The sequence below is a fragment of the Ursus arctos genome, unplaced genomic scaffold, assembly GCF_023065955.2.
Source record: "Ursus arctos isolate Adak ecotype North America unplaced genomic scaffold, UrsArc2.0 scaffold_12, whole genome shotgun sequence".
Lineage (NCBI taxonomy): Eukaryota > Metazoa > Chordata > Mammalia > Carnivora > Ursidae > Ursus > Ursus arctos.
The window spans coordinates 69,366,578-69,388,822 of record NW_026622786.1 but is presented as its reverse complement, the minus strand read 5'-3'; the positions used below and the strand labels follow the sequence as shown (position 1 = coordinate 69,388,822).

At 37.6% G+C, this 22,245-nt stretch overlaps 1 protein-coding gene across 3 annotated transcripts in view; it reads right to left on the bottom strand.

The window, feature by feature from the left end:
• IPP (intracisternal A particle-promoted polypeptide) overlaps nucleotides 1–18,443 on the bottom strand; it is a 36,921-nt gene extending 18,478 nt beyond the window's left edge. The window contains exons 1-5 of one of the 3 annotated variants that reach the window (XM_026498199.4): nucleotides 18,266–18,443; nucleotides 15,517–15,855; nucleotides 11,227–11,658; nucleotides 4,522–4,677; nucleotides 3,352–3,519 (exon numbers count right to left, since the gene is read on the bottom strand). In XM_026498199.4, the coding sequence (XP_026353984.1) occupies nucleotides 3,352–3,519; nucleotides 4,522–4,677; nucleotides 11,227–11,658; nucleotides 15,517–15,808 (1,048 nt within the window). In that variant the 5' untranslated portion in view covers nucleotides 15,809–15,855; nucleotides 18,266–18,443. The remainder of the gene's footprint in view (nucleotides 1–3,351; nucleotides 3,520–4,521; nucleotides 4,678–11,226; nucleotides 11,659–15,516; nucleotides 15,856–18,265) is intronic. The other 2 variants (XM_044383892.3, XM_044383893.3) reach the window with 2 other exon arrangements.
• Nucleotides 18,444–22,245: the final 3,802 nt, after the last annotated feature.

Sequence of the window (22,245 nt, the reverse complement as noted above, 5' to 3'; positions counted from 1 at the left end):
ATACCCTCTAGTTCCATCCATGTCATTGCAAATGGCAAGATTTCATTTTTTTGATGGCTGAGTAGTATTCCATCATCATGCATTATTTTTTTTAAAGATTTTATTTATTTATTCGACAGAGATAGAGACAGCCAGTGAGAGAGGGAACACAAGCAGGGGGAGTGGGAGAGGAAGAAGCAGGCTCATAGCGGAGGCGCCTGATGTGGGGCTCGATCCCAGAACGCCGGGATCACGCCCTGAGCCGAAGGCAGACGCTTAACTGCTGTGCCACCCAGGCGCCCCATGCATTATTTTTAAAAACAGATTTGACAAAAGAAAATAAACGTTTGATGAACTGGTTCTAAAATTTATATGGAAGTACATAGGGCCCAGAATAGTCAAGTACTCCCATACAAGAGTAGTAAAGAGAGAAATTGTCCTATCAGATAAGCTTATCAGACTTACAACTGAGCTACAGTAATTAAGATAGCGATATACAGAGAGACTAAAACAGAAAAGAAATTCTAGAAACAGATGCCCACATATATGATTACCTGATATATGACAGAGTTTGCACTGCACAGCAGTAGGGAAACAAAAGTTTTTTATGCTGGGATAACTGGTTATATAAATGAGGAAAAGATGAAACTGGTTCCCTACTCATATTATCTAAAAACTCAATTTCAGGTGGATTACAGACATACATTACAGACATACAGTTAGTTCTAAAACTAAAATTTTAGAAAACAATTAAGGTATATCTCCTCATGACTTCAGAGTAGAGAAGGATTTCTTTAAAAAGATACAAGAAACACTAACCATAAAGGGAAAATAAATAATAGAGTTAGCTACATTAAAATGAAAAATATGTTTATCAAAAGATATCTCAAAGTAAAAAAGACACCATAAAGACAGTGAAAGATGAAGCCACAGAGTAGCAATAGGTATTTGCAGCACATGTAACTTTATGAGGACCTGGAATCCTGAACATATAAAACTATTGTGCAGAAAAGAACCAGCACAGCAGGCCTGAGAATGCCTATCCTTAGAAAGGCCTGCTTGCAAGATTGACTCTTGGCTGGAGTCTGGGAACATAGCTCATAAACAATTCCCTACACTGATACAAAAATTTCCCTAAATAATAAGAGTGGCTTTTTGCAGTGATAAAAATGTTCTGGAATTAAACAGTGGTAATGGTTGCACAACTTTGTGAATATGCTAAAAACTACTGAACCATATACTTCAAATGGGGAATTTTATGGTATGTGAAGTATATCTTAATTTTTAAAAACAGTATTTAGAATATTAACCCAGATATGTATGTATGTAGAAGGAAATAAACCAAATATTGTCATTATCCCTGGGTGATATGAGTAGAGTATGGGTGATTTTTATTTTTTTCATATGCTTCAATTTCAGCAAAATTTTCTACCACAAACCTGAATTACTTTGACAATAAAAATTATCTTAATATTATATATTATAAAATATCTTAAGATAATAATGTTGATAGTATTAATAATAGGTCAAGTTGGGGCACCTGGCTGACTCAGTTGGTAGAGCATGCGGCCCTGAATCTTGGTCATGAGTTTAAGCCCCACATTGGATGTGGAGCCTACTTAAAAAATTTTTAAAGTAAATAAACAAACAAACAAACAAACAAATAATAGTGAAGTCATAGCAGTTTTGAAGGGTGCCCATTAGTATTTCTGTGGCATCAGGAAAGGGGACACAAGTATATGAAAGTGTCACACAGGACACTGCGACCCCACGTTAAACAGGAGAGTTCATGCAATGAAACTATCCATAATTGCCAAAATGTATATAAAAAGAGCTATTAGAGTTCTTGTCAAAGATTATATAGAATTATGGTCTTTATGCTGACAGAAAGTTATTGCTTAAACTCTTATTTCTTGTGATTTTTGGACTCACCATGGCATTTATTGATTTAATGAACTGAGTTCTTTCTTTTTTAAGATTTTATTTATTTTATTTGAGAGAGAGAGTGCACACTGGGGTAGAGGGAGAGGGACAAGTAGACTCTGCACCGAGCAGAGCCCAACGTGGGGCTCGATCTCACGACCATGAGATCATGACCTGACCCAAAACCAAGAGTCAGCTGGCTTAACCAACTTAGCTACCCAGTTGCCTCTTAATGAACTGTTTTTAAGGAACAATTATGTTCCCTTCAAAAGAGAAGTAAAAACCAAATATTCTCTATATCTCTCTCATCTTTAACTGACAGCAGCGTAGTCAAAAAATAATAATAACATTTTCAAGAGGTGCCTGAGTGGTGTAGTCAGTTAAGGGACCAACTCTTGGTTTTGGCTCAGGTCATGATCTCAGGGTTGTGAGATCAAGCCCTACATTGGGGTCTGCTTGAGAGTTTCCCTCTCCCTCTGTCCACCCTGCAGCTAGTGCTCTCTCTCTCTCTCAAATAATAATAATCTTTAAAAAAATTTTTTTTTATATACAACTTTTTGTGTTTTAGACTAACACATAGAAATAAGGCATAAAGATTAATTCTAAGGGTTAGAGATGACCTACCTAGGCTTGTTGTTATAAAGACAAATTATCCAGATGTAAATATTGATATAAAAGTGTTAGCATTTATTTCTCTTTAGGTCCTCCTCGATAATTAATTTCTTCCAACATTCAGAACTCCTTTCATTTAATTTTATTAATCATTTTACAATTCATAATAATAGTTTCAGAAAACACAGGGATTTAAATCAAGAAATATATCCCAATGTCTAGCTGACTTAGTTTTTATAAATCTTACTGTCCAGGAAGCTATGTTAATTAAAAATGATTTGTAATACAACTTCCAGTATGTGAAATTAAATTTTGAAATTAAAATAATTTTTATCGGGGCGCCTGGGTAGCGCAGTCGTTAGAGCGTCTGCCTTCGGCTCAGGGCGTGATTCCGGCGTGCCGGGATCGAGTCCCACATGGGCTCCTCCGCTGGGAGCCTGCTTCTTCCTCTCACACTCCCCCTGCTGTGTTCCCTCTCTCGCTGGCTGTCTCTCTGTCACATAAATAAATAAAATCTTTAAAAAAAAAAAAATAATAATAATTTTTATCACAAACATTGACCTAAATTTTGGTGCCACATTTTATAAACAACTTTTCATCAAAACCAAACCTAAGTATTCTGCCTTGGGATAAATCACAGTATCCCTCTGGTTGAAAACATTCAATATCTTCTGTTTCCTTTTCTTTTTTTCATTCATTTATTCATTAAATATTTATTGAGCACAACCATATCTATGTATACCCCATAGTACCTAACAATATATATATAAGTCATATAAGATGCAGCCAACTTACAGCTAAAGACTAATAAGGGAAAGAAGACATTTTCATTATTACCTCCAATAGCGTAAACCATCCCTCCCAGAACTGCTACTCCTAGCCCGCATCGAGCTTGATGAAGTGAAGACACGGTGGTCCAGTATTGGCTAAAGGTGTCAAAACGTTCTACACAGCTGAGGGCTCTGCTATCACTCCAACGACCCCCCTGCAACCGAGTATATCCACCTGACCGAAGGAAAGGAGATACATGCAAATCACTTACTGCTAAATATGGAAATGACAGTAATGAGAAAAATCTAGCCCTCTACTTCTAGACATTCAGTCTATAACTATTTCATAGCAAGGAATAAGTGCTTTAGAGCTTGCCATATATACATATATTATTCTTAAATGCGCCAAGTCCTGAAAGATGATGGCTTAAATGCAATGAGGTCAACTAGTGTTCTACCAGCTGGTTTTGGTTATAATAGAATGTTAGATAAAACATAAAAGGAGTTGGTTATCTGTCTAGTTAGGAAGTCTCATTATGACTTCTACTAGTATCTTTTTCAATTAAAAATAGTGAGTTGAAACCCTTGTTTAACTGCACATCCCATCAGTAAAAAGAACTGTAGCATGCACTCAAAAATTACATATTTATATATTATAGCATACATGAAATTATACATATAATAACATACAAATTCTAAGTTATGTTATGAAGTATATATAAAATATTATGTATATAAATTTGGATAATCTGTCTATATATACATCACATATTAATAGGACTTAATGCTTTTTAAAATAAAAAAGATCTTTTATTATGTTCACCTGATACTTCTGTGGATTATCCTGCACACCCACACGTTAGAGCCCACTGGTTCCTATAATCCCTGATCATCTAAGACACCATGAATAGTTAAAAATGTTGAGATTTTCCTTACTTTCCACTAAAATCACATTTTTAACTTTTAAAACAATGTTACATAAGTCATTGCTTGACAATAATTGGACAATCTAATAACCCAACAATTTAGATCACAGAATAATAGATGTCAAATAAATAGCTATTTATTCTTAGATGTATCCACTGTATTAAACACAATTTGTATCCTATATTAGTGAAATTAAATATGCTTATTTGACATACTTGCATATTCTGATGTGTAAAATAATAACAAAATATTAAAAGGTTTTAATCCTAAAAATAAAGATTATTTGTATCACTTTTTAAAAGGTTCTCACCTACTGCATACAGGTACTTTCTTGCTTTCTTCCGAGGTCGAACCTTAGACGTCTGCAGAAAACTACAAAACTTGTTCTCTTTGGGAGATTTGCACACCTCACAGTACTCTTTCAAAAGTGTTTGCAACGCAACACGAAGATTAAAATCGGATACTCCTAAAGCAAATTTAACAAAATACTGTTTTAATCAACTTTTAAATAATATTGAAAAGGCATGTTCCCATAAAGATAAAACACATTTATCAAAAAATAAAAACTCATCATCAAGCAATGGTGATTGTTTCCAACAATACCAAATATTATTTTTCTCATTGTTACTAAAGAATATACTTTCCTTGGGGCGCCTGGGTGGCTCAGTTGTTGGGCGTCTGCCTTTGGCTCAGGGCGTGATCCCGGCGTTCTGGGATCGAGCCCTGCATCAGGCTCCTCTGCTGGGAGCCTGCTTCTTCCTCTCCCACTCCGCCTGCTTGTGTTCCCTCTCTCACTGGCTGTCTCTACCTCCATCAAATAAATAAATAAAATCTTAAAAAAAAAAAAAGAATATACTTTCCTTAAATCAAAGATTGTTTTTAACAATATGCTTCATAATATCTAATTTAAAAAGTCATGTATGAGGGCACCTGGGTGGTTCAGTCGGTTAAGCATCTGCTTTTGGCTCAGATCATGATCTCAGCATCCTGGGATTGAGCCCCACATCAGGCTCCCTTCTCTCTTTCCCACTCCCCCTGCTTCTGCTTTCTGTCTTTCTCTGCCAAAAAAAAATAAATAAAATCTTAAAAACAACAACAACAACAACTCATGTGTGAGGATTTCTAAACAAAGATGGCAAGGTGAAACAGGATATTATCCAACAAAATGGAAAAATAAAATAGCCCAATATTCTATACTTATGACTTAATAACTAAAAGATATAAAATAATATCACATACTTTAAAGTATGATAGTCAAAGCAAGAAACAAAAGATTCTAGTGGGATGAAGTCTATCTCCTAAAAAGACTTTGAGCATGATTGGGTAGACTGTTCCTGCTCAAGGATGTTTAGCTAAGGTGAAGTGGGGATGAAAGTCAACTTATGTCCCACTTGGCAAGCTATAAGACTTGGCCCCTTGAAAGGGACTATTTTCTAATTTGCACAAAGGCACCGCATATGCCAGCAAGGGACTGTCTCCAAGCCTTGTCCCTATATCCCAGAAGCCATATTGAGGAAACAAAGTCAATTAACCAAATCTTGAGAATTTTCACTAATGACTAATAATTTGGAAAGGTAGAATGAGCAGGTAAGAAGCAGAACTGAGAAGTCAAAGAAAAAACCATTACAAGAAGTCCTTCATAGGACCATCGGTAAAGATAGAATCACCAGGGCTTGCCATCTAACAGAGCATAGTACCAGCCAAAGTCCATACTAGTGAGACACATCCTTAGCTGGGTTAAGTAAGCCCTGACGCGAGATCAATAATAGGATCTTAGAGAGAGCTTAGAGCCCAGGTCCCTAAGCAAATATCTAAGCCTTAGCAGATCCCTGTTCTTCCACCACCTTCATACCTCAGGCTAGAAAGAAGTGGCAAGAACACAACACAGTCCTCAAATTTTAGCTAGAAGTTACACTAAGGTAGGAAAGGTGTCAAGGAGAATTAGTTCTTCCATTATCAGAGTAAACTGGTTTGAAGAGAGCTGCCCATGTTATACATGAGCAATATATCAAGAAGTAACAATATAACCGTTAAAATATATCCCAGGAAAAAGAAGAGAAAGAGATTGAAGAATTCATTCTGGAAGAAAACATTAGCCACAAACAAAAACAGACTTGCCATACATGCTTCACAGGATAGAAAAATATAGATCTGGGGTGCGTGGCTGGCTCAGTTGGTAAAGCATGTGACTCTCGATCTCATGGTTGTGATTTCAAGCCCCACACTGGACGTGGAGCCTATTTAAAAAAAAAAGAAAAGAAAAGAATATAGATTCTATTTTTTAAAAAAGAGCTCAAAGGCAGAATGAGACACCTTACTAAGGAAACAAAGAGAGAACTTGAAATGATAGTATTACAGACTTAATAAATTAGAAACAAGAAACACAATAGATATGATGAAAAATCAAACCATGAATTTGGAGTGAAGACTCGAGAAAACAACTGTGAATACAGAACAAAAGAAAATACTTTAGCAGTAGAAGATGATAAATATGAAAGACAAAGAAGTTCCAATAAAATGATGAAGACTGGGGCTCCTGGGTGGCTCAGTTAAACATCTGACTCTTGATTTTGGCTCAGGTCATAATATCAGGGTCATGGGATCGAGCCCTACATCAGGTTCTGCACTCAGCATGGAGTCTGCTTGTCCCTATCCCTCTCCTCCTCCTCCTGCTCTCGCATGCAACCTCTCTCTCTAAATAAATAAAATCTTAAAAAAAAAAAAAAAAAGGATGAAGACTACCAAATGAAGCATTTGAAGTATTGAGAAATTTCATACAGGAAGATTTCTCCAAAATGAAGGAAAAACTGAACCTTTAAAAGGAAAGGGTATATAATTATACTCTAATGAAAAATGACAAACTTTAACACAAATCAAGAATAAAAATAAATAAAAAGCCATTATCATTTCCTACTAATTTGAGTGTCATATTTCAGAGAATATAGTTTTATAGTTGCTTCCTGAAATAACTCATCAGTTATTACTAATTAATAAAAACAATGAGAACTAAGGTTATGAAAGAATGAACCTATTCTCATAGTTCAAAGGTACATCTGGGGGCACCTGGGTGGCTCAGTTGGTTAACCACCGACTCCTGGTTTCAACTCAGGTCATGAATTCATGGGTTGTGAGATACAGCCATATGTTGGGCTCCTTGCTCGGCAGGGAGTCTGTTTGTGATTCTCTCTCTCTCTCTCTCTCTCTCCCTCTGCCCCTCCCCCTCCTTGCGGGCACGCAGTGCTCGTTCTCTCTCAAATAAATCTAAAAAAAAAAAAGAATATTATGTCCACCCATGGGATACCTGGCTGGCTCATTCGATAGAGCATGCAACTCTTGATCTCAGGGTTGTAAGTTTGATCCTCACGTTGGGTGTAGAGATTACTTTTTTTTTTTTTAAAGATTTTATTATTTATTTATTTGACAGAGAGAGAGAGCACAAGCGGGGGGGGGGGGGGGGGGGCGACAGAGGGAGAGGGAAAAAGCAGGCTCCCCACTGAGCGGGAGCCCAATGCAAGGCTCAATCCCAGGACCCTGGGATGAGGACCTGAGCTGAAGGCAGAGGCTTAACTGACCGAGCCACCCACATTTTAAAAATCTTGAAAAAAAAAAAAAAAAAAAAAGAATATTACACCCATTCAAATTGCTGTCAACTTAAGAAAGCAACAGGCAGAAATTCTCAAATATGAAAAGAATTCAGGAAATACAGTAATCATGAACTTTTCTTGAAAATAATAGTTGGTGATGAAATCTAGCCAACCAAAAGACAAATCAAAGAAGAAAATTTGGGAATAAAAAGACTCAAAAACTGGTGAACAGCATCAAATTCCATTTAAATACAGAATAAAAGCACAGAGCTGGGAAATGATGATTGAAAATAAAATCTATATAAAGGTATAAATCTTGACTGTTGGCATAGGAAGAAAAATAACAATGCTAATTGCCTTATTTTTCTTCGTGAGTCTATACTGTTTAAAACTGAAACACAAAACAATGTATGTTTAAATATATTGGGATTCAAATTTAAGAATAATAAATAAAAATAAAATTGAAACACAAATGAAACTTTTATTTCATCTTTTAATGATTTTCATCTTTAGTCCTTAACTTGATAAGAACTTTTTAGAATGAGTGTTTCTTTTCTTTTTTTTTTTTTTTTAAAGATTTTATTTATTTATTCGACAGAGACAGCCAGCGAGAGAGGGAACACAAGCAGGGGGAGTGGGAGAGGAAGAAGCAGGCTCCTAGTGGAGGAGCCTGATGTGGGACTCCATCCCAGAATGCTGGGATCACGCCCTGAGCCGAAGGCAAACGCTTAACGACTGTGCCACCCAAGCGCCCCATAGAATGAGTGTTTCTTAAGATAAAGAAACATTCATCTAAAATTTGATATTACTTCATTTCTTCTTTAACTTTTAGTGAGATTTAAGTATACTTTTTGTATTATAAATAATATGTACAGAATGATTCTTATTTTTTTTCTGTTTATCCATCCAAACATACATCCACCCATCATGCATCCTCCTATACAGAGATATCTAGAATGATGTTTACTAAACGTTAATTATAACTGGTTATTTCTGGATGGTGAACTTTGGGAGAATTTGTTGTTTTATAATTATTACCTAAACATTTATAAGAGAATGTACCATTTTTAAAAAGTAGTCATTCTCTAAAATGGCAAGAAATAGATGTGTTATCATATAGCTAGTACTAGTAAATTGCCTGAATTATTCCAGTGGTAAATACAAAAAACATACACCAGTGGGAAAATCTACATATTTCACATAACATAATTTAACCATTTCCATTAAGTCTTTTGCTCTCTGAATTTTGTGGTAGTCTCATCATTTTTCTAAATAAATTGCCTACTTTTTCTCTAATATGATCAAAAAGAAAAAGTTTCCAAATTGAAATATATTAAAATCTTTTAAAAAAATCCTCCATTTACTTCTCCCTGACGCCTTGCAGTTTTACTCCAGTGAAATACCTTTAGCTGACAGCTATTGGGCATGCTTAATAAGCAGTACAAGATTTGAATATTATAACACTAAAAAGCTATAGGAAAACATGCCCCAACCCTAGGTAACTTTCCCTTGCTCCTTGCAAAGGAACTTTCCTGTAGCACTCTGTATCTACAGAACTTGGGAAAAGACAAACTCAACCATGAAAGCTTTTGTCCCACTCCTAAATTCTCATATGATTCAAGCAAAAATGTGTATAATAATTTCTTTCTTCTTGTTTTAGCATTTAAATACAGCCAGTCTTCATTACTTGTGGATTCCTTATTTATGAATACATCTACTCATTAAAATACATTTGTAACCCAAATTAACACTCATGGTGCTTTCCTAGTCACTCTCGGACATGCTGCAGAGTGGAAAAAAATTTGCACGTTTCTAGGTGGGTAATGAACAAGGTGACGCTCTGCCCCGTATTTCAGCTCTCATATTATAAACAAGTGTCCTTTTCACAGTCTGTTTAGTGCCATGTTTTTCACATTTGGGGGCTTTTTGTTGGTGATTTCATTGTTAAAAATGACCCAAGCATACTGCTGAAGTGCTGTCTAGTGTTCCTAATTGCAAGAAGCCTGTGTTGTGCCTTATGGAGTAAATACATGTATTAGGTTTCATTTAGGCCTGGGTTATAGTGCTGTTGGCCATGAGTTCAATGTTAATAAATCAAGTATATATATTAAATAAGGTGTTTTTGATAGAAACACACATAAAACAAGGTTATGTATTGATCAGGTAGCAAAAATACTGTGACCTAGCTAAGAACTTACCTGGTAATTCCCCTAGGAACAATGTCTCAGTATTTGCCAATTCAGCGTTGGTGGCAACTTTATAGAACATAACTACTGTGAATAATAAGAATTGACTGAGTAATGTATATGCATTAATAAAAAAAAATCACTTGGGGTGGGGGAATGGAATAGGCTGGTGATGGGTAGTAAGGAGGGCACGTATTGCATGGTGCACTGAGTGTTATACGCAACTAATGAATCATCGAACTTTACATCAAAAATCAGGGATGTACTGTATGGTGACTAACATAATATAATAAAAAAATATTATTATAAGAAAAAAATCACTCAGAAAAACCTACCAAATTCTGTTAATACTGTTAAGAGTGGAAAAAACCCTAAAAATCCACATTAAATGTTATTTTCCACAGAATTACACCTTTAATGCTAACAGTGTATTTAATTCATAAGAAGATCATTTGTAACTCAGTCACATCCTGAAGTTTCAGCGCATGACAAGAGTAAGAGCTTTAAATCTTGAAACCAGGTCTAAGGTAGTTTGTAAAAATAAATTTAAATAGGGGGTGCCTGGCTGGCTCAGTCATTGGGGCATGCAACTCTTGATCTTGGGGTTGTGGGTTCAAGCCCTACATTGGGTGTAGAGAGTGCTTAAAAATAAAATCTTAATAAATCAATTAATAATAAGATATTATATATTTTATATATTATCATTTTTCTAATATAAAAATTAACATAATTTTATACTATGATGAAAAGTATTTTCAGAGTTTAGTACTTGAAGATGATTCAAAGGCTACTTAGAAGCTATGATATTATATCAATATAAAATTAATTTTATAACGAGAAGACTTACAGGATTTATTGAGTTTGGGTTTTGTTTTTAGCACATGCATTTTCCTCAAGTGTCAGGTTTTGTTAAATTTTTTAGAGGAGTAAGAGGAAATCTTACACTGAAATAATCAGTACTATGAAAAACAGCAGTGGTATTTTAGCTCTGTCAGTAATTTTATCTATAACTCTAATAACTCTAATCTCCCTCAGTATTTAATCTCAAGAAAGTATGTAAAAATTTGATTAAAATAATGGGTAGAAATACTGAAATACTATTATCTGCAAAACACAAAAGTTGTATCTTGCATATAATAATCATTCAATAAATGTCTGCTATTGAACTGAAAAATGAAAACATTATCACATTTCAGAGAAAAAGCTACTGGATATTCACTCATTTGATAAGCAAAAAAAAATTACCTTCTATATACTTTAAAAGCCTCTGAGGAGGTAATAAAGGGAATCGAATTGGTTCTAGCACTTCCACCACATGTTTTCTTCTTTTTCCCAGGTCCTTCAGAATCCATTGCATTGCAGCTAAAAAGACCTGATATTCATCCTCAATACTGAGCTCTTCGCTTCGCAAAATTTTGATCAGTTGATCTTTTGTAAGCGCTAGGAACTCTTCCCCACTGTGAACCTCCAAGAAATGGACATGAATGTAGTTTTCTGTGAATTCCAAAAGATCATGGCAGGCAATTTGCTCAGAGAACTGAAAGATCCCAATGCAGTTCAATGGATCAATTTGTCCTTTCAGAAATTCACAGCACAGATTAACAACTTCAGTCAACTGTAGCATGTCTGCTGCAACAATCAGCTCCTGGACATTATTCACACCTATGTTCACTATACCTGGGGAAGTACGGAGACAAAATAACCAACAAAATAAAAATAAACATTTGACTTATATTAAAAACATTATATTTAATTCCACTGATAGCTTAGTATTTGCTGAGTAGATAGATGCTAACTAAAAAGGCAACAAGGGATTTGTAGAAAGAATGCAAAACTTAAATGACGATACCTAACATTTATGGAACACTTACAGTGGACAGAAACATTAATTGTTTTATCCATTCACTTAACTGTCACTACAACCCCATATAGGTGTTATTATCATCATCATTATTATTATTTATTTTATTTATTTTTGGCAGACAGAGAGAGCACAAGCAGGGGGAGTGGCAGGCAGAGGGAGAGGGAGAAGCAGGCTCCCTGCTGAGCAAGGAGCCTGATGTGGGGCTGGATCCAGGACCCTGGGATCATGACCCAAGGTGAAGGCAGACACTTAACCAACTGAGCCACCCAGGTGCCCCTATTTTTTCTTTTTCTATCAATTAAACAGAAATAGAAAGTTTATTTATTTTATTATATATCTAAAAAAAATGTTTTTAAAGTATGCTCCATGCCCAGCATGGGGCCCAGTATGGGGCTTGAACTCATGACCCTGAGATCAAGACCTGAGCTGAAATCAAGAGACAGATGCTTGAGCCACCTAGGTGCCCTGAAGAATCAAAAAGTTTAAAAAACTTGTCTCCAAGTCACATGGTCAAGTGATTGAGGGTAGGGATCGACATCAAAACCCATGCTTTTAACATAAGGCAAATGCATCTAATATTTACTGAGGCACTGGGGTGAATAAAATAGGGTTCCCATCTTCAGTTATGATAGAGCCATACAAACATTAATTTTTAATACTAGATATAACCAAGAGTCTATGACATATGAGAAGTTATTAAATACTTAATATTTAAGTAACTATGTCCACCACCTTCTTTCTAGATGACTTCACTTCCATATATTTACATATATGACTTTGGGAGAACACCAAACAGTCAATTATATTTAGAAGGGAAGAAAAACACTGTAATTCTCCTGCCTGATAAGGATAAACTCTCCATTCAATCTTATACTTCCCTTTATCCCTCTTATGATATTCACTCCACTAAATATTTGTCTAAAGTTTGTATTGCCAATAAGATTTATAAAATCTGTTGGGGGAAGGCTTTCCCTTCTGTATTCTCAATGCCTAGTGCCTACTAGGTACTCAAAAAATTTGTTTTAAATAAATGAATGGCCAAAGACATTATGATTAGAGAAAGAATATGGCTTGTTGAATGCAAACAGGGGTTCCCGAAAGTAAGAAATCGAATCCACCATGGGAGTAAATGGTAGTGGCTGCACAGAAAACTGAGGTAAGACTTAGTTGAATGAAATGAGAAGTCACAACAAATTTGGACAAGATCATAGATTGTAATCTATGAAGACTGAACGCCTGCTATTGGATAAAACCAAGAGTTACTAGACAGCAATAAAAAGAATGCCCTATAACTATATAAGGCTTTATAGATTACAAAAAGCCCTTTTACATTTATGAAAAGTCATCTCACTTAACTGTCACGTGAATTATGAAATGTTATCCCCACTTTACAACTAAGGAAAATGAGGATCTCACAAGCTCATTTCAAATTTGTAAGTACCTAAACTGCACTACCTATAAAGCTCTGAGAAGGCAGAGGCCCCCCTGTCTTGTTTCCTGCCATATCCTTAGTGCTTAGCTTACAGCAAGTATTCCTATGGGATACCTTGCTGGCTCAGTACAGCATGTGACTCTTGATCTGGGGGTTCTGAGTTCAGGCCCCATATGGGGCGTAGAGCTTATTTTTTAAAAGAGTATCCATAAGGGGCGCCTGGGTGGCTCAGTCAGTTGAACGTCTGCATTCGCCTCCGGTCATGATCCCAGAGTCCTGGGATGCAGCCCCAAGCTGGGCTCCCTGCTCAGCAGGGAGTCTGCCTCTCCCTCTGTCCTGCTTGTGCTCTCTCTCTCTCAAATAAATAAATAAAATCTTTAAAAAAAAGGAAAAAAAGAACGTGATTTTGTTGTGGGTGGTAATTGTACCCTGCTGAAAATTACATTTCTTAGCCTCACTTACAGATAGGGATGAATTTTTTCCTGTTTGGCCAATGGGATATAGACAGCAATTACTGGGGACGGCTACCAGAAAAGCTTAAAAAGAGCACAGACTCAGCTAGTAGGCCCTTTTGCCTTTTTCTCTTCTTCCTTCTACTGGCTGGAATTTAGCAATCATGAGATTAGAAGCTACAAGCTATAGAGGGTACAGCAAAATGTTGGGAGAATAACAGGACACTAAGGACATCATAAAGCCACCATACCATCCTTGGAATGCCTACTATGAATTCACTTCTGTGGAAAAATAAACTGTTGTTAAGCCACTTGATATCTTTTACCAGTAGCCAAATTCTGTTCTTAATTGTTATACCGATTTTAGCCTTAAATGTCTGTTCTAGAATGTTATTTCTCCCAGATATGCTCAATAGCTTTTATTTTTATGGGTTTTTACCACGTTTTGATTATTTGATGGAGGTGCTAATCACCAATATGGTGATAGTACCTGGAATATCTTTCACTAAGTATCTCTTGTAGCTACCCTTAGACAAGAGGCAGAATAGACACCTTGTAGCATTTCTTCTGTTTTTATGTAGTTCAACACTAATTCCATTGGATTAATCTGTGTTAATTTACACTTTGCAAATAAGGGAAGCAAGACATTTATGAAGCTGTTTTCAGCTCACCCAAGTCATTTAGAAAAGGTTAAAAAAAAAAGAATCCCTTGATGCTGATTTGTACATTAGCCAATAGACAGGGCTGCATTGCTTTCAGTAATTAAAAGTCATTTTTATAATCTCCAAATTAAGAGTTATTTTCTTATATCTTACAAAATGTAATAAGACAACACAAAGAAATCTTTTGTCATTTTCCAGGTTTAAATACCATGCATTAAATAAATACCTTATCGGGTCACATAATGATCTCCCACCAAGTAGTCCTTTAAGGAGAACATGATGACCAAACATAGTCTTTGTTTTCAAACATCTTTTCCGATTATATTATATTCACCACAGAAAAAAATTCAAGGCAGTAAAGTATAAAAATGAAAATCATGTATTTTTCCACAGACATACACTGTACTAACACTTTAGTGTCTTTCTTTCAAATCTTATTTCCATGTATATTTGTTACATATCATATAAAACTTATACTTCATAGTTTTTTGTGTGCATTTTCTAACATTATCAACTCTTTAATTAAAAACATTTAAAAAATAAGTTTTAATTAAAATACATACGTGTTGATTACAAATATTTTGAAGGAAAAAGAAAAAGAGGGAAAAATACAGATCTTCCATATTCCATCATCCAGAAATAAATACTTATCAACATTCTGGTCTTTTTCCTGTGCACAAATACAAATGATTTTGTTTCTTTACAAAACTAGAGCAGTATTTATATCCAAATTTTTTTCATTTAATACATTGTAAACACTCTTCCATGGTATATATTTAAATAATTTGAGAGATCTAAAAAAATATTCCATGATATATACATGTGCCATAATTTATTTAACCGTATAACCTACTGAGGGATAATTAGATTGTATTCAATTATGTAGTTATAAATAATGTTAGAATAAATATCCTGGTACATAAATATTTGCCTGCATCACTAATTAATTCCTTATGATTCCTAGAAAAGGAATACTGGGTCAAAAGAAAGACACGAACTTTTCAAACACTCATAATAACATTGTCAAATTACTTTCCATAGAAGTTGTATCAACTTATATTCCCATTGCAATACATGAGTGATTATATCAGTCTTCACTCAAAGCTATAGGCTCACGTAACATACCTGTATAAATGAAATCTAGAAGTATTTGAAAGATTCCAGCTTCAATTCCTAGAATCTGCACAACATCTTTTGAGGACTCTTTCATTCCTCCAGTGAACAAAGCTGCAAAGTAAGGACTACTGGCAGCCAAAACCAACCGATGAACTTTAAAAGTTTCCTTCCCAACTTGCAGCTGCACATCACAGAAATGCTCTCCATTCCTCATTTTATTGATCTGGGCCAAGATGAGTTGGGCATGTTTATCTGATGAAAATGGACTATCACCAGCCTTGGGACAGTCCTCATTAGCCATGATGACAGATTAATTAAAAGGACCGTTGCCCATAATCTGGTCCTACCCTGAAAAACAAAACAGAAGGAGACCAGAAGATATATTTTTGTCTTTAACACGTCTTCTATTCACACTTGAACTGGATGTTGCAAGATAAAGATTAACATATGAGGAGATGGCATAAGCCCTTCTGGGTGAAATAAAGAAAATAAGAAACGGCGCAAAGGCAGAAATTTTTGTACACTGTAGTAAGGAAGCACACACTCTAGCCAGAATGAATTTTCAAAAACCAGTTGTGATCAGGCCAACTGTCTGCTTACAATCATTCAATGTGCACACTTCTCTTAGCACACAAAGCGCTTCTAATCTCACCTCTGTCTACCTGTCCAGTCCTATCTCCCATACTCTTTTTTGAACTTAATACTCCAACAAAACCTTAACAATTTGCAGTTCTCTAAAAGTGTCTGTTTTGAGGCATCCTTCCCCACCTTTTCCTTTTGGGTCTTTGTTATAATTCAAGATTGTTCAAACATAATTTCCTGCAGAAGCTTCCCTGTTCCTTTCTCCTCTGGATTTGGTGCTCATCCCAAACTTACCTATTTTACAGCCTATATCACACTTTACCTTGTCAGACACCCTACCACCCTACTTCCTACAGACACATATATTCTCTGAAAGCTTCCTGAAAGACAGTCTCTTAAGGGCAGGCACTATCTTTCATAGTAGTAGCACCACTACCTAACATGTTAAGTTTTCAAATATTTGTGAAATAAACGAGTAAAATGAGAAATAACCAAAAAAAGGTTGTTTTTGTCTAACTATGATAGCTTTTCCACACATTCTGCCAATTGTAATCCTCACAATAATTAAGAGGCTGGAAGAAAAAGATATTGTTATTTGAAATGAGAGAGAAGGAAACTGAAGCTCAGTTTCCCAAGGGCACACTATTAGTATAATGACAGTCTCGGTATTTGAATCTAAGTCTTATTACTCTAAATCTTGGGCTTTTCCCACCATATCACATGCATAGGAATTATTAAGCCAGGTTATAGAGAAAAGGCTTTGAAACCCAAGCACAGAAATTTAGCCATTATAGACTCAAGAGTAAACCTGACAACGGTAATGCTTCAGAACTGTTAGATGAACCTTCCAGGGAATGAACTGAGAGGTAGCAAAGTCCTTGAAAACAGCCTTACAGCTCCAACAATGAGAATCAAAGGGATAAATCCAACTTACTTTTTAAATAAAGAAACCGTGAGATCCAGTAACATAAGACATTTGGAGATGAAGCACAAGGGAAATCCAAGATGACTACGGTTTTGTAATCTAGGCATCAAAGGGAACTAGTAATAAGACTGACAGAAAGGTGTGGGCTGATGTTAGAAAAAAGTGGTTAAGTTTACAGCATTCAGTCAAACTTATCAAAGTAAAACTAAGCTGATTATCATGATTATCTAGGAATTGAGAAATCTGATTGAGAAGTTTCAAGGCAGCTGCTAAAACTTCACATGAGCATTTAGAGAATGTCAACATATTACAATTAACCGGCATATAAAAGCAAACAGTGCATTTGTCTCTACATAGAAATTTGACCTGCAGAATATTATTATACATGACATGGCTGTTAGGCTTTTTTTTCTGTTTTAGATTTCTTCCTGTCAGCAGATTTTGAACCCTAGGGGCTTGATTTCAAGGTACCTCGTCTGCCCCCAACTTCAAGGCATCGGGCACAGCCACGGAGCTAAAATGCTGCCTCCTGCTACAAAGAGTTCACTGAATATCCATCCACTCGGGTAGCAGACAGGAATCCTAACGTGTTACCATGCTTCTTGGTAATTGCTGATACTATCCCACTGCCAGTGACGAACTTCATTCCAAAAGGCGGCACATGTGTGACCATATTTCCAAAAGGAAAGAACATAACTCCGGGACACTGCATATGGATGTGAGGGGCGTGCCTCAAGAGACCCAGACTTGAAAGGGAGATTATTAGGAAACGGTGGAGATGCCCAGAAGTAAAGAAGACCTATGTTTGGTGGCCTTGAGTTTACTTCATCGGGAAGCTGCTTCAGCAAAGGGTGGCAGAAAAAGCAAGCGTCAAAAAACCGAGGCTCTTTGTGCTTGAGTGGGGGACCTGGAGAGTTACCCCCAAGCTGCTGCGACACTGCAAGCGGAAACATTCGGCGCTACCTAAATGGCGGAGAAGGTATCTCACACTTGTCTGGGGCGAGCTGACAGGCTAGGGGCTCGGCCTCGGATTCCTTGGTGGGGGCGGGGAAAGGAGAGGAGGAGCGGACCGGACCAGACCGAGCGAAAGGGGAGGGCGAGAACACTTCGACTATCAGAGGCACGCCTGAGCGGCCAGAAGAACGGGTTCCAGAGGCTCCTCTCCTCTCTTCAGGGGTCGCAAGAGCCGTAAGAGCCAAGACGTCATTCCCAACCCCGTCATAGTCGCACCCGGACGCAGGCCCTTCTTACCCGCCGCTTCCCCTTCCCGCCGGCGCCCGCTCAGGTCCTGCGCGCGCAGTCGGGACCCGCGCCGGCGCGGAGAGGGCGGGGAAAACCCGGCTGGGCCGACTAGGCAGAGGTGACTGGGCACCGCGGGCGGCCGAAGGCTGGAGGCGAGGCCAGGCCTGCTCAAGAGTGCCTCGCGCGCGCCGCCTGCGCGTGCGCAGTGTGCCTCCGCTCGCGGGTGGCGGCGGCTCCCTGAGCCTAGTGGCTGCGGACCGGGGTTGGTGCTGGATTCCCCGCAGGCGAACTGCACAGCTGCAAGTCCAAGCTCTTGCTTGTGGAGGCTGGCCGGCTCGACCGTTCCACTCCACCTACGTTCTCTCCATTCTTGTGGCGTCCCAGATAGCCAGCGAACCTCAGTGTTAGGAAAGACAGAGACGAACCCCCCGGCGCTGCGCTTCTACCCTTTTTTCTTTTCTTTTCTTTTCTTTTCTTTTTTTAATTTTTAAAAACTTGAGATGATGGGGCGCCTGGGTGGCTCAGTCATTAAGCGTCTGCCTTCCACTCAGGTCACGATCCCAGCGTCCTGGGATCGAGCCCCGCGTCGGGAGCCTGCTTCTCCCTCCCCATCTCCCCCCTGCTTGTGTTCCCTCTCTCACTGTTTCTGTCTCTCGCTGTCAAATAAAAAACAAACAAAACCCTAAAACTTGAGATGTAATTAACGTATAACTTTAGCTTCACGTGTAGAACATGATTCGATATTTCTATCTTCTCTTTATTCTTCACCATTACTCAAATCATTTTCTAAGTTTGGCTAAGCCTGGCATTAGCCTACTTTGAAGGAAGGGAGAACTCAAAATGTGTAGTTCTTTTCACTGTTGAACCTCATAATATGTCACATTCGTGGCTTCCAAACATTTTGACCCCAACCAACAGTGAACAAAGACATTCTGCTTCAAACCCAATAATACCGCATACGTACATACAGATGTATATATCTGAAACAAAAATTTGAGGAACCATATACTTACTGCCAGCAATTCACTAAATTTCTATTTCTTCTTTTCAATTCATTACCAAAAAGTGCTAAAAGGGACCCATTGTCAGAAAAATTATTGTCCAAGACTCGGAAATAAGCAAAAGCGAATATTTGGGTGCCGTTTTAGTATAAGGCTGGGCATTGTCTGGCAGACTTTTGAAGGATTTGAATCCGTAAGGACCTCTGACTTTCTATTGACTAAGCTGTTTTGCGAGAAAATGGGTAATGAAATAATTCTTGTCCACTCTGTAGAAAGGATAACACAAAAACATTAAGTTGTATTAACCTATGGCATATTATTTTTTTTAAAAGATTTTATTTATTTATTTGATAGAGAGAGACAGCCAGTGAGAGAGAGAACACAAGCAAGGGGAGAGGGAGAGGAAGAAGCAGGCTCCCAGCGGAGGAGCCTGATGCAGGGCTTAATCCCAGAATGCGGAGATCACGCCCTAAACCGAAGGCAGACGCTTAACGACTGAGCCACCCAGGTGCCCCAACCTATGGCATATTAAACCACTTTTCCCTCTCAGCAAATTCAACATTCCTGATTCTTAGCAAATTCATACAGCATTCCTGTAACATTTTACTGGCTCCTTCATTAGTTAATATAAATAACATTTTTGACATGTGTTAATTTTATATTTCTATGACAGTCATTATTTTACCTTTGGAAAATTATACTTCAGCACCACTAAAATTAATTTCCCAATTTACTATTGGATTGCATCCAGCAATTTGAAAACCAGTATATATACCTGGGAGCAGAACTGCTGGAACATACGGCATGTACATCTTCAGTTGCACTAGAAAGTACCTCTTCTTCAAACTCCGACAGATTGACATTCCCAACCGTAGTGAATGAGTTCCCTTCCTCCACATCCTTGCCAACCCTTAATATCGTTATTTTTTCAGTTAAAGTTTTTTTAAAAATATTTTATTTATTTATTTGACAGAAAGATAGAGCACAAGCAGGGGAAGTGGCAGGCAGAGAGAGATGGAGAGGGAGAAGCAGGCTCCCCACTAAGCAGGGAGCCCAATGCAGGGCTGGATCCCAGGACCCTGGCACCATGACCTGAGCTGAAGGCAGACACTTAACTGACTGAGCAACCCAGGCACCACCACCCCCCCACGCCTTAATAGCATTAGATGTTTAAATTTTGTGTAACCTGGTGAGTGTAGAATGATGTTTCATTTTGTTATAATTTACATTAACTGATCATTTATGAGATCAGGCAGTAAAAAGACGTTTATGAGATGCTACAGACTGAATTGTGTCGTCCCCCCCCCCCCCAATTCATGCTGAAGCCCTAACTACCAATGTGATGGTATTTGGAGATGGGGCCTTTGGAAGGTAATTAGGGTAAGATGAAGTCAGGGAAATGGGGCCCTCATGATGGCATTCGTGATTTTATAAAAAGAAATACCAGAAAACTTGTTCCCTTCCTCTCTCCCTTTCTTTCTCTCTCTCTCCACCCCCTACCTCTCCTTGAACCCACTAACCCACTATGCACACGAAGAAGAGGTCAAATGAGCACACGGAGGCGGTAGCTGCCTGCAAACCAAGAGATAAGCCTCGGAATGAAACCTACCTTGTTGGCATTTTGATCTGGGATTTCCAAGCCTCCAAAGCTGTGAGAAATGAAGTTCTGTTGTTTAAGCAGCCCTGTCTATGATATCTTGTTATGTCAGTCTGACCAGAGTAATACATAGCCAACTAAGTTTCTTTTCTCATAAAATGGCTATTCATGTCTTTTGCCCATTTTTTCTATTGAAGTTTTTTAAAATTGATTTTTAGGAGATTTTTTATTATAGGCATACTCATTTTATTGCTCTGCACTTTCCTGTGCTTCACAGGTACGGCGTTTTTTACAAATCGGAAGTCTGCGGCAACCCTCATCGAGCGAGTCTATTGGCAGCATTATTCCAACAGCATTTGCTCACTTTATGTCTCTGTGTCACATTTTGGTAATTCTTGCAACATCTCAAACGTTTTCATTGTTATTATTACATTTGTTACAGAGAGCTATGATCAGTGATTATGACTCATTAAAAGCTCAGATGACGGTTGGCATTTTTTAGCAATAAAGTATTTTTAAATTAAGATATGTAATTTTTTAGACATAATGCTATTACAGGGGCGCCTGGGTGGCACAGCGGTTAAGCGTCTGCCTTCAGCTCAGGGCGTGATCCCGGCGTTCTGGGATCGAGCCCCACATCAGGCTCCTCCGCTGGGAGCCTGCTTCTTCCTCTCCCACTCCCCCTGCTTGTGTTCCCTCTCTCCCTGGCTGTCTCTCTCTCTGTTGAATAAATAAATAAAATCTTTAAAAAAAAAATGCTATTACACACTTAATAAATGACAGTATAGTTTATTTTTTAAAAAAGATTTTATTTATTTATTTATTTGACAGAGAGAGAGCACAAAGCAGGGGAGCAGCAGAGGGAGAGGGAAAAGCAGGCTCCCCGCTGAGCAGGGAGCCTGATGTGGGGCTCCATTCCAGGACCCTTGGATCATGACCTGAGCCAAAGACAGACACTTAACCAACTGAGCCACCCAGGCACCCTAAACGACAGTATAGTTTAAACGTAACTTGCATGTGCACAGGGAAACCAAAAAGTTCATTTAATTCATATAATTGCAATATTTGCTTTATTGTGCTGGTCTGGAACGGAACCCATGGTATCCCCAAGGTATGGCTGTATATGTGTTCCCAGTATTTTCTTCCTATTTGTGGTTTGTCTATATCTTTCATTCTTGTCTCTTTCGATGAACGAAAGTTCACAATTTTACCAATTTGTTTATGTTCAACCTATTTATTTATGTTTTGCACTTTTGATGTGTTGCTTAAAAAATTCTTCCTCTCTCTGGTGTCAAAAGATGTTATTTTATATTTTCTTCTAAAAGTGTTGTAATTTTACTTTTCACACTTAAGTCACTAGGAATCAGTTTTTGTAAGTGGATTAAGATAGG